The following is a 20,253-nucleotide window of genomic DNA, read 5'->3' as shown; positions in this document are numbered from 1 at the left end:
TTGTATGCATTGCTACGATTGGTTGGTACATTTTACTCTACTTCTGGAGGTTTACTGCCCGACATGAAAAAATTGACACTTTCTGCATAGTTCTACATCTTGTAGAAACACAGAGTAGATAAGAAATTTTCTGAGATAAATTTGGCCTTCCTGACTTGCTGCTTACGACAATGCAAAGGCTTTGCATACTTTTGTTGATTATTTAAACACTTACATTGAAAGATCCGTCGCTCGAGGGCGCTCTCTACGTCCCACCTTGAGAGGGGAAGCGTAAAGAGCGCCCCCGAGCGACGGATTGAATTATTTGATTATCTTGTAGTACCCATAGATGAGGGTAATATTCACTTTAAAATTACTTTCAAAACAGGATTCTTGTAATATTCTTTGTACTTGTGTCACAAGAACCAAACTTCATTTCCCACAAGCACCGTAAACATTTTACATCACCACTAAATTCGCCCGACAAATGAATTCTAGTCTAAACAAAGATAGCTCTCTCAAAGTTACAGTTTTCTCAATCACCGTCACCTGCTTTTCGGTTATCTTCAAATATTTACTTTCTAGCAAGGCTTAAAATCCATAACGATACATTTCGATATAACTTTGGGATCAGAACAAGAAAATTGTAGATTTAACCACAATATAATATATACGGTGGTTTCAATCGGGTTCGGACTCACAACGTACGGTACCCGATCGCCTAGCGGAGAAGCCACAGACAAAACAGCTCGGCCAAATCCCCAATCTCAAAAAGATCGGTTCCATAAATAGCCTGTTGAGCTTTACCGTATAAATTTGAAGTGTAACAGTTGGTCAATATTAAAGATCCATTAGCTGTAACTCTGGTTCATTTTTTTATTTTGTTTGTTTCTGTGAATCATCTGCAGTTTCTGGTGTGAATCTTTAATATTTAGCTCATAAATATACCTTATATGCGTATAATCTGCATTGTTATTGTTTAAATTTTGTATTCAGGTCCGGACTAGAATACATTTATCAACAATAACAATGGTCATTTCACATATACAGGCTGTGTTGGCAAGCAAGACACCGGGCATTGGTCAGGATGATCGGATTATAGTAAAATTCTGTAGTTGATACATTGAAACAAGAGTAGTGAAAAATTAGTCAAAAGTTCCAGCTAATGTCCCTTTAACTAAAATTTCACGCATAAACTTTAGGTGATCAACTGTAGCTATAAATCAATCATTTAAATGACATTGATTATTTGGATAGTAAATTAAATCATATGGAAAACTTATCGACAAATGTCCGACACTGCTATAATCAAAGCCGTGTTTCCCTAAAATAGAACATGTTGAGTTGCTGTTGTTATGGAGATTAAACAATATCTGTCTGTCAATTATGTCTGTTTGTCAATTATCCAATTATAGTTGTCAGCAATTGTAACATATGTAGTTTCGAAATGCGCAACCGATTAAAATATCTAATTTAAGAAGTTATATATTATGCTTTAATCACTGTTGTCTACTCTTAAGTTAAGTTTTCTTCCGAATGTTAAATAATAGTTATTGCATCTGTGCGGTATCCTGTGTGTTTTCCATGAAATCACCTTCACTGTCTCCAACTATTATTGGGATGTCTATAGTCTCACTTTTGATATCTTTGACGCTCTGAATCTCGTCCCCAGTGTTTGATGTTGTCTCACCTCCTCCCGTCGGACTGTTAGCTTCTGTTGCCGACCATTGCCTTTGTTGGTCGGTTTTGTCGAGTCCGTCCACTTTGGTCGGATTGTCATATCCTTGATCTGTGGTTTCTGTGGCATCGTTGTCACCGCTAATCACATTGGTTGGACTTGCATCATCATTGTGTGTTTCCCGTTGTTGCCTTCGAAGTATAAACGTACAAACTTTCTTTTACTGCTTGTAAAGACTGATTGAATGACACAGATATCTTCTCTACGCAACGCAAAAACTATGACTCTTTAAATTTCATCAACTGCCTTCAAATTCAACTATAGGACGGCAAGCTGTTGTCTGGACGAATGAATTTGCGGATTCGTGATATTACTTATTAGAGGTACAACCAGCCAAATGCGTTTCAAAAATATTTAAACCAGAGGTGTTTTACAAGCAAATGAATAATTCTTAGTTACGTATTTGAACAAAGTTTAAATTCATGGATGTTTTTGTAAGTGTCATCTGGATACGATTTAACCCCTGTCCGCCTATTGCCTATAAAATGAATACAATCCTGTATTAGTTTGACTACAGACGATAATTACAGTGAGTTCCAGACGAGACATTTAATGTGTCAGTCTGAGTGTACGTTTCACGTGTTCTATAAGATGTGTTCTATTTATATGCTATTTCTCTCGGTTGTATCGGGGGCTATTTTGAATAAATTGTTTTGAGGATGTCATGAGAAAATTTGAAGTTGCCTTTTACAATGCTGCGTGACTATTTGTAGGGAATGAAAAACAAGGCAGCGTAAGCTTTATATCTTAACCGATAGAATCAATATCTTTTATGCTCTTACGACAAGTCAAAGTAACAGAATTAGGCAAAGTTTCTATGAGAACCAATGTAACTGTTTTATGAACACGTGACCATCGCATTTCAGGTCTGAGATGGTTAAGTAATGGCATAATACTCTCCTTTATGTTAAGTTTTGTCCAAATCATCTGGTTTATTTACTTACAAGAATCTGTCAAAGTTTATTACAAAAATCATAAGTTTTGTCCTGTCCTCACTCCTACAGTGAAATCTCACATGTCTTCTTCCCCACTAAAATTAAAATGATGTCTTCCCACTCTAAAAGCCATCAATGTTGTATCTTTGCCACATGGTTAATCCATCCCATTCGATAAATTCCTTACAAACAACCGAATCATACTCCCACTACTGGATTTTATGACAAGAATGCTTTGGCATAGCATACCTCCAAGCTCTGTATATCAGAACACAAAGAATAATCACCATCAGTAGAGACAGTCCGATTGCCACTGCAAAACCGATGTATAAAGCCAGAGTTGCACCTGCAATGGAATAGGTGAATATTCTATAATCAATCAATCAATCAATCAATCAATCAATCAATCAATCAATCAATCAATCAATCAATCAATCAATCAATCAATCAATCAATCAATCAATCAATCAATCAATCAATCAATCAATCAATCAATCAATCAATCAATCAATCAATCAATCAATCAATCAATCAATCAATCAATATCAATCAATCAAATGAACACTTAAATGCTAAATCTATCATCAGTTAATCAGTTAGGAAGTTGAATTTCAATGTCAATCTTGTTTTACTATATTTTAAGGTAAAAAATATCAAAATTTAATGTGCATGCGGACATTTCGAACCTTTCTGGTATTTTATCATCTGATGCAGTCCCTTAGGTCGCATTCAAAAAAAATGGTGAGGGGGCGGGGCTTGAGGAATTCAGGGGGATTCGAAAATTTTAGAGGTAGTCGAGGGGGGACTTGAAAGTTTACTCTGCCTATAGGGGGACCTGAAAATATTTTAGCTTCCAATATTTTGATGTCATCCAATGGTTCTAATGTTAGTAATAATTAAACAAAATCTAGAACCGTTTTGTCGCATTTTATGACTTAAATCTCGAAAAGTCTAATTTGCTTTAAAAAAACAACAAGCTGGCCTTGTAATGGGGCAGGAGCTGCAACTGTTGATAATTTTTTTCAATATTTCTATGCAATGTATCAAAAACACAATATTCAGTTTGTCGACAAAGCCTGTTTGTTTAAATATTGGTGATAATTGAATTACAGTTCAGACTGAAAGTTATTTGTCAATGATACAAATGCACGGTACACGTAGGCTGTGTTGGCAAGCTGAATACTGGACAGCTCAACATGCTACACAGGGAGTAGAACAAGAGCATAGTTGTATAAACTGAACAAAAATATTTTTAAAATAAAAAGTTAATACAGCAACTGCCCTGCTACTGCATACTGGCAGTGACAGTGATAGCTCTGACTCTGATGTAGAAGAGTTTCGGTCATCTGAAACTCAATTGACAGTGAAACATAAGATCCAGCCAGACAGCAACATAGAAGACTAAGGGAAATACAGTTACCATGGATTTTTGAATTCTGGCATATGAAAACAATCAAATATTAGAGAAAAAGAATGGGTCACCATGCTTGATCTTATACAAATGCACGATGAAAAGTCACATTTTTTCTTAAATCACTTAAAATCACTATATAAAACCATGAATGAAACCAGTGAATGAAATTTTCACATCTCATCGTACAATAACACAAAAGTAAAACTTTGAACAGTAAAGACTCTAATTTAAATGGAAAATGTGTTACTAAATGGAATCATTTACTTTTTACCAAATTTGCCATTATTACACCAAAAATTTCTGAGATTAAAACATTAATTTGATGGAATATTTTAACCTTCCAGTATTGTCAATTTTTTAAAACATTTATAAGTAACATCTAAGCTGTATATGTCTTGTACTTTTGAAAACAAACATCTTTTTGGTAGGTCACTGTGCTCAGTTTTTCACAATTTGGTAAAATGTAGCCAGGAATACACAAGTTTCATACTCTCTCATGATTGTCATTTTTTGTGCTTTTCAGCTGGTGCCATTGACCTGGCCAGAGTTGGATAAACTCAAGTCAGCTTAGACTGATAACTCCAAAAAGTCCACTGATGCATTTAAAAATGAATCAATTTAAGAAACTGCCCTAGGTATGTGGCTCTACAACCTGCTGATAAGAGGAAGTGTTGAACATCTGCATCAGAACTACGCAATACATGTTTATTTTTATTCCGCGTGCATTCCCAATAAATATACGGCTATATGGTAATTGGAGGGGACTTGAAAATTTTTGATCATATAGACGGGGGGGGGGGGGACTTGAAAATTTTTGAGGGTATTGAGGCGGATCAGAAAAAAATAAGATTTCAATTGCGATTCCTCCAGCCCCTTCCCCCAACCATTTTTTGAACGCAGCTTTATTGGCAGGAAGACAACAGACATGACTGCCTGCTGCCACTGACGTGTAAGATAACATTGTTCTTGCAAAGAATCCTGTAATGACTATGTACCTGTTGAGTCTGTACCTTGATTCTGCAGAGCCACTGTGAATAAAGAAACAAAGTTCATTGTAATGTTTGTCGCCATTAAACATGACTCAGACTTTTGCTGCTGAAACGTTGATATATCAGAGCTCTGCTCACACCATGTGTGGGTATTGCTGACTACAGCAGGGATCTTACGACTGGCGATTTAGCTTCTTTCAGTGAGCAGAAGGACATGGAATAATTGCTCCCATGTAACAAAAATGACCAAAATAATGTTCAAAAAGAGAGATTTTGTCCCTTTAGAGGCTGAATTTCAGTCAGGATTACAATTTACCTACCAACAATATCGTTGCATATATCACATTATTCTCGGTGTATGCCACGCCGGTACATTATTTCAATATTATTCAGGACGAAGGATGAGAGAACATATACGTCAATCAGATGGGAATATATTCGAAAATTACAGCTGATAGCCCTTTTACCTCTACGGAAAAATATCATTATTTGAAGTGTTATAGGTAATAAAAAAAATTTTCATTTTAAACACTTTGTTGAATTTTCATTATTTTTACTCCTCTCTGCGTGCTGGGATATTTCTAGACATTTGTGAACCAGAGCATTTACGAATTGTTTACAAAGGCAATTGTTTACTGTTTATGCAAGGCATGTTCATTTATCCAACAGACTTTGTACCAGTCTGGTTGCTTAAACTCTTGTCACAACATCTTTGCCGACACAAGTTTCCATACGTTTTAATGAAATTGTTTGAACGAATGTTACAAATAAACAAAATTTGCACTCACTGACATGAATACACTGCGGATCTCTGCCATGCCATTTACCCGACGCAATGCAAGTTTTATTCCGTTCGCTATGAACACTGTTGTCGTAACCTTCGACACATCGGTATTGAACTGTTTTACCAACAGTGTATTCCGTGCCAACATGGAATGCAAAGTCGATAACGGGAGGCACGCCACATGATACAGCTGTGGAGAAAAGCAACGGTCAGCTATTAAGACAGGTCGGCAGATATAAGCCTCTTAATCTCACTAATGAGACTGAAGATGAAACTAGATGAAACTGAACTATACAAACCTGTCATAAAACTTCCAGAGCATATATTCTGCTTTATACTCGGTCGTCGACACCAATTTTAATACAGAAATGAAAGGAGTTGCAAGGAAAACAGTATTTTCGGCTTCTTTTTTGTATGATAACACTTACATAAGCTGAAATACTCCATCAAAAAAACTGAATAATTGGAATCGCCAGTTGAGAGAGATAGTGTTACTTCAGATGTATTCGGGAATTCAAAAACCTTGTCCTCATCTGCATCAACTATTGCCGTCTCTTGGCCGGGTGTCCCGTAGTGCAGTCTCAAGCTATCTCCTTCATTTTGCCGAATCTGTAGGAATTTCAAACCTAACCCAGGAGTTGTCGAGTTCGGGTTAATTTTCCATGTACATTTTGTATTGATTGGAGAAATACCGGGAAAGTTTGGGGAGTAGACAAAGCCGTGTCTTTTAGAAGCGTTGAAGCCACAGGAACCTACAGAACCTGAAATATAGAGGTGCCATATGCGTGATTGAAGAGTAAGACTGAAGTTGATTGGTTCTTTTCAATATATTATACTAATGTTCATTCTTTCTGACTTTGTGAAAATGAGCTGTTCCTAATCCCACCACCTTTTGTCTGTGATAGCTAAACTGTGACATAGGTCAAGCATGTGGGTGGTCAAGCATGTGAGTAATTACCCGAACGAGCGTATATATGATTAAGGTAGTATGCGCCTCGAAAGTGAAAGACTTTAAAGGTATACTGTCATCTGTTCCAATTTTGCCACAATTACCATGGAAAGAGAAAATCTAAGCAATCACAGATTTTAAGCAGGTGGCCGCTTTTAAAACAGCGCCCTAACATGGGCATTTTTAATACCAAGGAACGCCCCTTTGACCATATATGGGCATATTTAGATTATAGGTGACTGTATACCTTCAACTTTTGCTCGAACTTTCCTAAATGAAACATTCAACCATTCTCTTACCAAATCAACAATAACCAGATATGAACTGAATTGCCTCGCGTGCACATTTTGTAAAGTACTTCTTGGGGTATTGGCTTTTATGACATTACATTGTTTTTATTCCCGAAATTAATCAATCTATCTAAATTTGACATTATCCCACTGTATTACGCAATGAAAAAAAAGAAAAGAAACCATTTGAAAAATTATGATCCAACAATATCTGTCGATGCAAGTGCAAATGGCTGAGCAGGCTCTTGACTGGCAGAGGTCGCGTTTGCGTATAAATTCTGCATATTTCACATAAAATTGCCATGTAGAACGAGTTGACCTACTTCACAGTATCTCAATGCGCCCAAAAACGATACAATCATCTGTGCCGCGCCGTGTAGCAGCAAAATGAGTTCGTGGCCTTTGAAGTACGCGTTTCAAAAAATAAATACCCATGGGAACCTGCTCACCACGCCACGCAACTCATGTACAGCTGACTATGGTGCACTTGTCAGGCGATGGTCGATGATTCTGGTTATTGCCTATATTGTCAAGTTCAATGTCTAATTTACGGAAACACGAACTCTGTCCAGTGTATTCGAAGCTCTGCGTACAGGTTGTGCACACGGCCTCTACCACGTGCTGTCCTGTGGACAGTGTGGTACAAGCCGTCGGCCTACCACCGTACCGCCGGGAAACGCAGACCTATTGTACGCAGGAGCTAGCCTACTGCTGCTGATTTAACATCAATGCCAACATGGAAATCTCATGAAAAATTTGTCATTGTTGGTTCTGTAGCTAATACAATCTTGAAAAGCAACTTAAAAGACACAGACTGTCAATACGTCGCAATAATATTATGCTCATCTCAGCGGAACCATGCCGGAATATAAATTCGCTGACACACACACAAGATTGAAAAGTGTCACTCTACATCTCATTCTCAGAGAAAAATGCATTGATCAAATATTATGACGCTTACCTTCGATAATCTAGCTTTTGGTTCGCTATGTCCAGAGTAACCCACACGATTCTTAAAGTCAAACGTCGACACGACGACATCAACAGTCAAAACTCAAGATTAGCGATCAGCGCGGCCGAGAGTGACTGAATTCAGAAATCACTTTGTGTAAAATGTTTAAGCAATAATGCACCCCCTCCCGGCTCATAATGGACGAAAGCAAACTTTGCACGACATAATGTACGAGGCGAAGCCGAGTACATTATGGAGTGCAAAGTTTGCTTGAGTCCATTATGGGCCGGAAGGGGATGCATTATTGCTATTATTTTATAGTTTTGGCAATGCCAGTGAATTTGTAGTTGTAGAAAACGAATAAAAAAGGAAATTTTAACTGAGTTTGAAGCCAGTGAGCGTCGTCCAGCATGATCGGCCCTGACTCTGTACATATTACATGCACTCCACACTGCACTGCACAGTGCACTGCACGCACGTTCATCAGCACAAAAAATGACCAGCACTTTCACGGTTCATTTTGAATTGAAAAACGATGTATTTTCGAAGGAAATGAAAAGTAACTGCATCCCTATCGTCTATATCAAACTTGAAACATCACCTTTAAATATCATGCCATTCAAAAAATCGACACGGTGAAATGCCAGAGATGAAGAAAACGGAATGTTCATGCATCGACATCAGTATGATCAGCGAGCTGCATGCCATGGTATCAGCTGATCAATACGATCATTATTATGTCGCTAGTAGTACAGCATTCATTGCAAACGATATCAACAGAGTTCAACATTGTTATTCAAATATTTATATTTCAATAATAATTGTGTCTATAAATTTAATTGTCGATGCCTCCTTGAGAAGAGCTATTTTATTTCGGCGAACGACAGAACTTGACGTAAACGGGTGCTTGAAACGTACAGTTGACAAACATACTAGGTTTCGGTACTGTCGCGATATCGAGAACAAGGCAAGGTAAAATCACAGACAAGGAGAAAAAAACGATGAATGAAAGTTGTCTCCGATTACAGTCAGTGCATCAAAATTAGGTGGCCGAGATGTTAGATCAACGGAGAGTCCACGGTCGTCATGATTGTTGGTAGTAGCTGACCTTGGACCGAGACTTTGAATGGCTCCGTAGTAATTTCCGTAGACACTTCCGGTCAAGGTTGATGACAGCAAGCTGCCGTTGTTGGCCCGTTTACGGCTGGTTCGAGTAGCCTTTCACGCTTGCATCGTTTACATGGCCACTGACATACATAATATGCCATGTGTCAAACCCAGTATCGTCTAGGAGTTGCAAACGTACTGAGTTCTGTTTCACCTATACGGCAACGAAGCGAACCATGTTGTAAACAAACGTAGTAGTACAACCAGCGTATCGGACGGGGACTGCATGCTGAGCGCCAGCCAGACAGACGGCAAGTGCGTGCATGAGGACTCAAAATATGTAATAAATCGTACAGTAAGACATTATTATCATTATTGTGAACCATTGTCAAGATTTATAGTTTTGTGTATTACATGGTTTATCCGATATTTCCCCTCCTTTTAAATGCGCAGTCCTTTTTTCGTTTTCCAAAAAACACTTGCTCGCTGTGGGGCCGCAATGCTGAATAATGGAATACATTATCAGTAATAATGTATGGATATGACGTCACAAAATTCACTGGTATTGACAAAGCTATAATATAATTTAGTATAACGCCCTCAAACATACTTATTTAGCTTCCCATAGACTTATACAGGCCACAAATTTTCTTTTACTCATAACTTGATAAATTCGCAAAGCACAACCACCAAAAATTATCAGTTCTTGCAAATTTGAAGAACAAATTGTGTGCGAAATGTGATCGGAAGCTGCCAAGCCTTTTTGAGATATCGTGCTAACAGACAGACAGACACACACACAGAAACGCCTAAACCATAACCTCGCTGCGCGCATGCGCACGCGAGGTAAAAATCAGGGATCACCAAACTTTGGAACTGGCGATACAAATCACCCAATTTTGCGATATTTGAAATTCAAAATGGCCGCCATCCCTGTTTAACTCTACAGAGTAAAAATAAAATTTACGATTTTCAAAAAAATAAGGCTGTGAAAGTTTTTCTTTCTTCAAGAGCATTTCATGTAATATGAGCCTCAACAAGTGGTAGATCAGAAAAGAATTGTAGAAATTAAAGGGTCCGAATATCTATCCCCGAGGTATACTGTCACCTGTTCCAATTTTGCAACAGTTACCATGGAAAGAGAAAATCTAACCAATCACAGATTTTAAGCGGTTGGCCGCTTTTTAAAAACAGCGCCCTCACATGGACATTTTGAATACCAAAGAACAACCCCTTGATCATATATGGGCATATTTAGATTACAGGTGACTGTATACCTAAGAACGTCGTTGCATCGGGAATTACAATATTCTAAGCTAAGACCGCTCGCAACCATCATCATTGTCATTGTGAAAGTGTAGTTTCATCATATCTGCGTATCAATTGTCTTACACGGTTTGAAGCATATTTCTCTACAGTTACACACATCAGAGGACGAAGGGCCATAAGGGTAAATTGTAAAGCATATCGTCACCTAAAATGCTCCTCGAAAGTGAAAGACTTAAACTTTTGCTCAAACTTTCCTCAAGGAATATTTCAACCATTCTCTTTCAAAATCAAGAATAAAAATTGGGGGTCACCATGCAAATTTTGGTACTAGAGAAATAAATTATCCAAGATTTACCGAGATTTGAAATTCAAAATGGTCGCCATCCCTATGTTAACTCTTTGGAAAAAAATATAAAATTTTCGAATTTCGATAAATTAAGACCGTGAAAAGTTTTCTTACACCACGAGCTTTAAATTGAACCCCCACAAGTGATAGATAAGCAAGGAAATGAAAAAGTTTGAGAGTCCGAATACATGTCCACGAGGCGCATTCTACCTTTAATAAAAAAATTTGGATCGTAAAATAGCTTTAGTGTATAACACACTGAGCGCAGACGATCAATGATAGTTAATTACATACACTATTGCCCAGAAAGATTCAAATAACATTATTCCGAGCTCTATTTTCTTTATCTCGGTGGTAATCTGACAGAGAATATACTCACTTTCGTAGACATCAAGCTGGAGATGTCCTCCACAGCCTTGGTTTACGTCGCCTGAACACTGCATTGTTTTGTATTCCACCTGAATGGATTCATGAACAAAATCGCCCGGTACGACTTCGCCATATTTGTCATAATTTGTTCCCTCATCTGCGCAGTAACATTCATCAGAGCTTTCAAGGCCTGCTAGTTCTTCTCCATTTTCTCGACAGACCTCGAGACATGTCTGTATTGTAACACCATGATTTATCGTTTGCTTTTGAAATAACCTAGACGCATGTAAACTTTCTCGGAATCGACCATAATATCCTGGAACTAATGCAAAAGTGAATTACACTGTAATTTACAAATGTAGTTATTTTCATAATAAATTCTGCTAAGGCTAGACAAAGCAAGTTATACATGGGAATCAGCGTTTCTACATCTGCAAACTAGACAAATATTTTTAAATAATGAAAAAATGGAATTGAATACATTTCACATCGTTTCATTTAATGGTAGAGAAATATTATGTAACCGCTTCCATAGCATGAGTCCAGAAGATACTATAGTGTAAAAACTGTTTCTATTATAATAATAATATAATAATAATTTATTCATTTATAAAGCTACTAAATCCACACAAATAGTGTGATCAGAGACGCTGGGTAAAATACGATCAATTTTATAAAAGGTTACAAGAATTAAAAACAAAACAATAAAAAAATCAATACAATGGATGAGTTCAGTTAAATTTTAAGACTTGATTTAAAACTTGGTAGGCTTGGGAAGCGACGAACCTCAATCGGAAGGTTGTTCCATAAAAAGGGGGCGGCAATACTGAAGGCACGGTCCCCATATTTCTTTGTGCGCGACCTGCTTTGACACAGTTTAAATTGGTCAGCGGACCTTAGATTATGGGTTGGGACATACAAATTAACAATGCTAGAAAGATAACTTGGACCGAAAGAATGGATACATTTATAGGTGAAGATAAGAATCTTGAAAACGATACGTTGATAAACAGGCAGCCAATGCAACTGAAACAAAATCGGATTGATATGCTCAGTGACTCTTGAGCGAGTTACAATTCTAGCATCTATATTCTGAATACGTTAAATGCGATTAACTGAGTATTTCGGGAGACCATAAAGAAGCGAATTATATGAATCAATGCGAGATGTCACAAAAGCGTGAATCAACTGTTCCGTGTCTGATCTAGAAAGATATTTGCGAATATTTGCAATGCATCATTAGTGAAAAATAGCTGAGCGGCAGATATTGTTGACATGAGGGTACATGGTAAGACCAGAATCCAGCCTGGGATAACTCCAAGACTTTTTGCCAGACTTTGAGCAGGAATCAATGTGTTATCGACCTGTATCCCCTGTATTCTATCATCCGAAGCATTACTGGAAGATGCAGAGAAAGGTACAAAATTCAGTTTTATCATCATTCAAACAAAGGAAATTTGCAGACATCCAAGACCTAACTGGTGAAATACAAAGTCCAAGATTGCTGGCTGTCACAGAAGCTTCATTGATCTTAAAAGAAACATATAATGAAGAATCGTCTGCATAAAAACTATACAGGCAACCATGACTTGCAACTAATTCCCCAAAGGAGATGTATATACGTTTTTTAGTATAGGGCCAAGAACCCCGGTATAAATTTGACGGAACATGATTTAGTGGAATCGATAACAACACACTGGCTACGGTTAGAAAGATATGAGCGGAGCCAATTAAACGCATTTCCTGAAACACCAAGAAGGTCTGACAGCCGACTTAATAAAATATTATGATTAACAGTATCGAACGCTGCGGAAAGATCAAGTAAAACCAAAAATACATCATATTTTGCATCAAGTGCTAACAATATGTCATTAGTAACCTTTAAAAGAGCAGTCTCTGTGCTGTGACCAGCTTTGTACGCAGATTTTAACGGATCACTCAGGGAATGACTAGCAATATCATTGGTCAGCTTAGTAGCAACTATGCGTTCTAATACCTTTGATAGGAATGGTAAGTTAGAGACAGGGCGATAATTTTTAAGAATCTCATGATCGAGAAATGGTTTCTAGAGTAGAGGTTTAACAACAGCGTGTTTAAAATCAGTGGGTACAATACCATAACGTAAAGAGTCATTGAAGAGCTCATTTATGTACGGTAGTAACACCTGTAGGATTTCTGGCTGCTTCAGGATCTTGGTAGGAATTGGATCTAGGCAACATGTGGACGAAGGAGATGACCGAATGGTACGCAAGACTTTCTAAGTGCTTGTTGGCATTAAAGTTTCGAAGCGACACTCGGGTTTCAAATCGCAGATCGATGACGAACGTTGATGGTGAAGATCGTCGGATGAACTAGCTCAAGTTCGAAACTAGAGACTTCACACGATGTAAAAAGAAATCTGCAAAGCGATTGGCGATTTCTGACGGGTTATCATACTTCGGAAGATGAACAGATCTCCGAGGTTGGCCGATTAACCGTTCAACGATATTAAACAACTGTTTCTGGTTGCCTTTGCTATTGTCAATCAAGCCTGAATAATAATCACGTTTGGCATTTTCAACGAGACGAACAACGTGAGTCCGCAACTCTCTGTAAATCTGTCGATGTACTTCTAGTTTAGATTTTCTCCAAATCCGTTCAGCTTTCATTCTGTCTGACCTTGCGTTCGTAACAGACTTGGTGATCCATGGTGCAGGTTGTCTACTTTGAACAAATTTCACACGCTTAGGGGCATGGTTATCAAATGAGTCACGTAATACGCGATTCATTATGTCCAATTTTCTCGATACCTCGGTGTTTGGCTGAAGCTGAATTGATGATGAGAGATCATGGGCGAAAGAATCAGCAGAAAAACATTTCATGTTTCTTGATATTATGCGCTGCCGATTTTCTGCGGAGCAATGGCGATGGTTGACAGTAAAAAGCAAAGGATAGTGATCAGATATGTCATAGATAGGTTCAACTCAAACGTCGGTAATGGTAGTATCATCATTGCGTGTGATTAAGTGATGGTATGACCAGCGCGATGAGTGGGACCGGAGATCCATTGACGCAGGGAGAAAGAGTCAAGTAGATCATGGTACTTCCCAGCACTTGTACAATTGTGATCGTCGACATGGACGTTAGAATCACCAACGATGATTAATGGCGAATTTTTGTCAAGGTGAGATGACAAAAAATTCGTTAAATCCGCAACGAAATTATCGACAGTAAGACCGTTTGTCTTATTTGGCGGAGGGCGGTACACAGTGACAGCAGTTATGTGCGATGACGGAGTCTTTATACGCAATTCTAACACTTCTATCGAATTAAATGAGCTGGTTACCGGAACTTGTGACACTGATAATGACGAGTCAAATATCACAGCCACACCTCCTCCACGTCGACTCCGAGGAACACTGATGATGTTGTAACCGGGCGGGAGAGAGTCAGAAACTAATGATAAATCACTGGCGTCGTCGCGAAGCCATGTTTCCGCTAGGAAAAGTACGTCGAGGTGGCATTCATGCATGAATTCCTTGACAGAGATAGATTTATTACACAGTGAACGGCAATTCATGAATTTAGAGCAACGAAAGGAATTGTGTTGTCTCTGAGACGAAGCAGGTTTTGTTTTATGGGGTGCAAGACAGTCATCTATACTATAGACAGTCATCTATACTATAGACAGTCATCTATACTATAGACAGTCATCTATACTAAAATCATCAAAAGTTGCGGGCTTCTTATGCCTTTGAATCAAACGCTTAATCAACAACTATGTTCTTGTTTCATTAGAAAGTGAATACAATATTGAAAATAATATTTGTAAAAAATGGTTTCTTTATTCTCCCGTGATATATAATTACCAAGCATTCACTGTCAAAACATTATTTGCTATGATTCGTTGAAAATCGGTCTCCACTTCTGTTTCTTTGCCAGACAATCCGAGGAACAATAATTTTGTCTTACCTAATGTGTAAAACAATAGTTTATTTTAAAACCATCAGAACTTTCACAGATCAGTAGGCAACGAATATGAAATCCACTTTCAGCTAATTAATTACTGAGACATCGTGATTCTTCATACGTTGACAATTTCCCTCCACAAAGCATGTTGAAATAGCCAGTATTCGATCTTACAAAATGTCGCATACAGACAGCTTCATTCTCGATTTCTGATGACTTCATGTCCGACTTTGAATTGTCAAGAAACGTCATACATCGCTAGTGCTGAACACATAGTATTTTAAAATGCCGAAGGATTATATCTGTAGATTTACACCTGGCAATGTAGAAATCGTTGTTTCTGTTGTTCGAGCATAAGTTCTAATTACTTTTTTCATGCATGTATAAGCTACTTTATCACTTCACAAAACTCCATTTTTGGAAAACTGTGACACAATCCACAGGGTACAGGGAAAGTCCCCTGGGGTGGGGAGGGAGGGTTTTTTGTGCAACGGTTTACCTTATTTGATTTTATTAATTTTGACTGTAATATTTCAAATAAAGAGTTCAACTCTACACCGTCTGACTGCTTTATTATTACCGACAAGTCCTTATCTCCTCTCCAACTTGTGTATACACCACTGTAATTGCTCCGAAAACATTGCCAACTTGCTAATCCGCTGTCCGTATCAGCGGATTAAGTGATTGAGTCAACACCACAGCCGTCCCACACGCATTAAAATAAGGATGACTCAATCACTTAATCCGCTGATACGGACAGCGGATTAGCAAGTTGGCAATGTTTTCGGAGAAATACAGTGGTGTACACAAGTTGAAGAGGAGATAAGGACTTGTCGGTAATAATAAAGCAGTCAGACGGTGTATAGTTGAACTCTTTATTTGAAATATCACAGTCAAAATAATAAAATCAAATAAGGTAAACCGTTGCACAAAAGACACCTTCCTCCCCACCCCAGGGGACTTTCCCCTGTACTCTGTGCACAATCCAAATTCTACTTCTATACATGTATGCACGACCAAAGTGTTTGGAATTTCTAAACCCGTTCGTTTATGTATACAAGGGCTCAAAGTCCGCTTATGGCTATATCTATAATAAACACGATTTGAGCTAATTTTGGAGAATTGGATCTTTAAATTGTCGAAATTTATCAAAAGTGTTTGATGCACTAGAGCTGAAAGTTGCAATACTACAAAATACACATAAAAATAAGCGTATTGCAAAAAAGGAAAAGCAGATGAGCTTACATTTGCAAATTAAACCAACATTACTGCAATATGCCATTATCCAAAATTAGTTCTAAACGTGTTAATAGTGCAACGATAACTCACAGTAACACGTGACTCCTGCTGGTCTACCATTTGTGCATGGACAATCATTTTCCTTTCCCCAGTCTATGGCACAATCGTCAACATCATCGGATATCGGATTACAAGTTATTCTGCAAACTGGTATAGTCACGTGATTAGCACTGAACGTACTGTTGTGCCACATCGCTGAAACAAATCCTGCAAGGTCATAAAGTCATAGGACGGACATTTCAAAAATAATACTCAATACATATTTCACATAGTCAGACGGTAAAGGTTATTAGTTAAGTAATATATAGCTGTGTGCGATAAGGAGGATCTCTTTTTTCTACCTTCATACACGCCACTGTGAGTACGTACATACATACATACATACATACATACATACATACATACATACATACATACATACATACATACATACATACATACATACATACATACATACATACATACATACATACATACATACATACATACATACATACATACATACATACATACAACATACATACATACATACATACATACGTACATACATACATACATACATACATACATACATACATACATACATACATACATACATACATACATACATACATACATACATACATACATACATACACCAGTTTTACTAGTGAGCCAAAAATGCTAAATGTCAGCCTTTCCAGTTTTAAATTTGCTAGCCCCTTCACTCTCCGTATTACACTGAGTAAACAGAATACTTTCATAAGAAGGTGCGGAGTAAATACCTAATTTTCTGCATATTGCACGTGCCACTGTCAAATTCCAATGAAAGCTGTCCGTGCAAATATATCGCCAGTCCGAGTTGGTCCCTCTCAATTCAACTGTGCCTTCAAAAGGCGTCCTGCCATGAGTAAGTCTGACTTCAACTGAGAAAAAAAAATCGTTAAAAGTCCAAATAAGTTACCGGAAATTTAGATATTTAAGGGAGTGTTCAGTTATTATGGCCGGGGCTTGGCCGGCAAATTCTTCCTGCGCATCAGTCAAAATAAGTGAAACCCCCTAACCATTGCACCAAAAAATTGATGACCCCCTTTTAAGATGACAACAATTTAATGACCCCCCATTTTGCTTGTGTAAAGCTTCACACACAAACACCTCTGGATGGGGAGGGGGGGGGGGGTGATAGAATAAAATAAAATTCTCAGATTTTTTCAAATGACCCCCTTACAAACTTACAAGGTGTTTATGTTAAAATTTCCCCTTCTGACTTGCTATGATTTTGACATTACCCCTCAGGTGGATTGCAATATTTTTGCGCAAGCGTGTGTGTACAAAATTTTGATATTTGGATTAAATTGATAATCAGCTGTTGATAATGTTGATTCACTATACATGGTAGTCTATGAGAAAACTATGTAATACTTTTTCAATACAAAATTATATCTATGCATGTATAGATATTTGATAATTGACATAAAAGTTCTTACATGAAAGAGGGTTGTTACAACTGGCATGTGGACAAAAAATTTGACTTTAAAATTTCACCAAAAATGTTCATCCACTATACATTGGAGTCTATGATAAAATTGTGAATAATTTTTTTTTCAATGGAAAACTTGCTATACTTGTGTACATACAGATGTTGAATAATTAACATAATTGTACTTGATTAGAATATGATGGTTAAAGGTGCATATGTACAAGAAATCTGATTTTGGAATTTCACTAAAAATGTTCATCCACTATACATGGGAGTCTATGAGGAAATTATGAATAATTTTTTTCAATACAAAAATAGGTAAAGCTGTGTATTTATGTACGCTCGATTATTAATATTATTGTACTTGATTAGACTAGGGTGAAAAACAAATGGTTATTTTCGCCAGAAATTGGATTTTGGAATTTCACCAAAATGTAGATTCACTGTATATGGGAGTCTATGAAGAAACTATGCATAATTTTCTCCAATACAAAAATAGGTAAATCTGTGTATTTATGTACTCTCGATTATTAAAAATTAATGTACTTGATTAGACTATATAGGGTGGTTACAAATGGATATGTGTGCAATAAATTGGATTTTGGAATTTCACCGAAATGTTGATTCACTATACATGTTCACTATACATTGGAGTCTATGAGAAAACTTTGAATAATTTTTTCCAATACAAAACTATCTAAATCTGTGTATTTATAGACATCTGACAATTCATCGTAAAGTACTTAGTTAGACGAGGATGGTTAAAGGTTGATAGGTGTGCAAGAAATTGGATTTTTGAATTTCACCGAAATGTTGATTCACTATACATTGGAGTCTATGAGTAAACTATGAATAACATTTTTACAATGCTAATCTAAATTAATTTGTGCTTTTATAGGTGTTTGACAATTGATACAAATGAACTTGATTTAAATAGGGTATTTTAAAGTTCAGATGTTGACAACAATAGTTATATTGGAATTTCACCTAAAAGTATAATTTCACTTTTCATGGTACTAGTAGTCTACAGGTAACTGTTAAGTAATTTCCCTGACAAAACTTGTAATATCTCTAATATGTTAGTAATAGGAATTGTTCATTGCCCTCAGTGAGCTCAATTTAGAGTAAGACAAGCCTCAGAATTGCCAAGGCAAGATGTTCATGTGACAGATAATTATACTTTTGTTCAGATTTACAGTTAAATGACTCCAGAGAATGAAAGCATGCAGCGAATCATTTTTATCTCCAAGAATATTTCTGAACACTGAAACTGCTTTTTGATGGGACGGATACTTATGAAAATTAAGTGACCCCCTCTGAGCTGTTTGAAAATACATGACCCCCCTTTGAAGTTTTCAAATTTAAGGTGACCTCCCCCCGGATTTTGCCGGCCCACCCCCGGCCGTAATAACTGAACGCTTCCTAAGGACGATTCTAAATTATTGAAATGGCGAGAATGTAAGAATTACCCACTGTATCAGTGGCGTATTGAGCTTGCTTATTTGATGAATAATGCAACAGAAAAATGCACTATCTAGGAACGACCGGTCATGTTTAGCCATCATCAGGCGTTTGACGACAGGAGAGGTCATCGTACAAATGGCGGTCAAGTGATTCATTGCACGTACTAACTTACATGTATCAACTCGCGTTCAAACAGATGAAGCCACTCAGATTTCTTCTGTACGGATATAACGCGCTGCATCGCCCTACTTTTATTAATTAGTCGGAATAGTGTTGAAATTGCGGAAATTATAAAATATGTGATTAAACTAGGCTATTATATAAACTGGTGCGCCAATTGGTAGTAACGTTCACATTACGACAAGCGTACAGTAGGTTTTCACGTTCGCATTCATACGTTGACACCTTCAGGGTTGATTGGTAACTCATTTTCTGGTCATCGTAATCAGCAATGTATGATTATGCTTATCTTACACAGTGTAACGAGGACAGTCTTACCTCTAGTCCACATACTGCTAATTTCCGAGTAACAGATTCCTGTAATATCACAGTGTCATGTCTGTATACATTGAAATGGATTGTAAGAATGGACTTGACTTGCAACTTACCATATTCAGTCACGATTACAGATACAAGACAAGCTATCAGCGTTAAGGTAGAAGGGTTGACCAAATGTTTCATTTTCAGCGAGTTCAGTTCTACGGGTATCAATACCAGTCATGTAAACACCATTTAATGTTGTAAAGGTGACGAAGAATGGATTCTTTCTTATGTAAAGTGCCTCCACGGCGCTCTTATTTATTGTATAGGATTCCTTTGCGAAGGTGAGTGAAAGTTCATTTAACTTGTGGTAGGACAAAGGTCACAGTTGATTCTCTGCTTGAGGGGACATTGAATGGGTGCTTTCTGAAAAAAGTCAGCCTCGGAATTTTTGTGTGCTCTTTATTCCATGACTGTAGATT

At 37.4% G+C, this 20,253-nt stretch overlaps 1 protein-coding gene across 1 annotated transcript; it reads right to left on the bottom strand.

Moving 5' to 3' along the window:
• Window positions 1-349: 349 nt before the first annotated feature.
• Window positions 350-20,109, bottom strand: LOC139132874 (uncharacterized). The gene is made up of 9 exons (XM_070699228.1): window positions 19,900-20,109; window positions 17,133-17,273; window positions 16,399-16,575; window positions 11,132-11,443; window positions 6,268-6,600; window positions 5,844-6,029; window positions 5,062-5,094; window positions 2,902-2,998; window positions 350-1,848 (listed from the first exon to the last, which is right to left on the bottom strand). Exons 1-9 carry the CDS (start codon window positions 19,970-19,972, stop codon window positions 1,530-1,532), a joined length of 1,671 nt encoding a protein of 556 aa, XP_070555329.1. The 5' UTR covers window positions 19,973-20,109; the 3' UTR covers window positions 350-1,529.
• Window positions 20,110-20,253: the final 144 nt, after the last annotated feature.

This window comes from Ptychodera flava, chromosome 5 (assembly GCF_041260155.1).
Source record: "Ptychodera flava strain L36383 chromosome 5, AS_Pfla_20210202, whole genome shotgun sequence".
NCBI lineage: Eukaryota > Metazoa > Hemichordata > Enteropneusta > Ptychoderidae > Ptychodera > Ptychodera flava.
The sequence above is the reverse complement of the archived record's forward strand: the minus strand, read 5'-3'. Positions and strand labels throughout refer to the sequence as shown.

Bases quoted from the DNA above. Each gene is read 5' to 3' on its own strand.
- LOC139132874 (XM_070699228.1), bottom strand. From the start codon at position 19,972: ATGAAACATTTGGTCAACCCTTCTACCTTAACGCTGATAGCTTGTCTT. The intron at 11,444-16,398 runs GTGAGTTATCGT...CTTTTGCATTAG, and splicing joins AGCAGGAGTCACGTGTTACT to TTCCAGGATATTATGGTCGA. The intron at 2,999-5,061 runs GTACATAGTCAT...ATTCCATTGCAG, and splicing joins TCAAGGTACAGACTCAACAG to GTGCAACTCTGGCTTTATAC.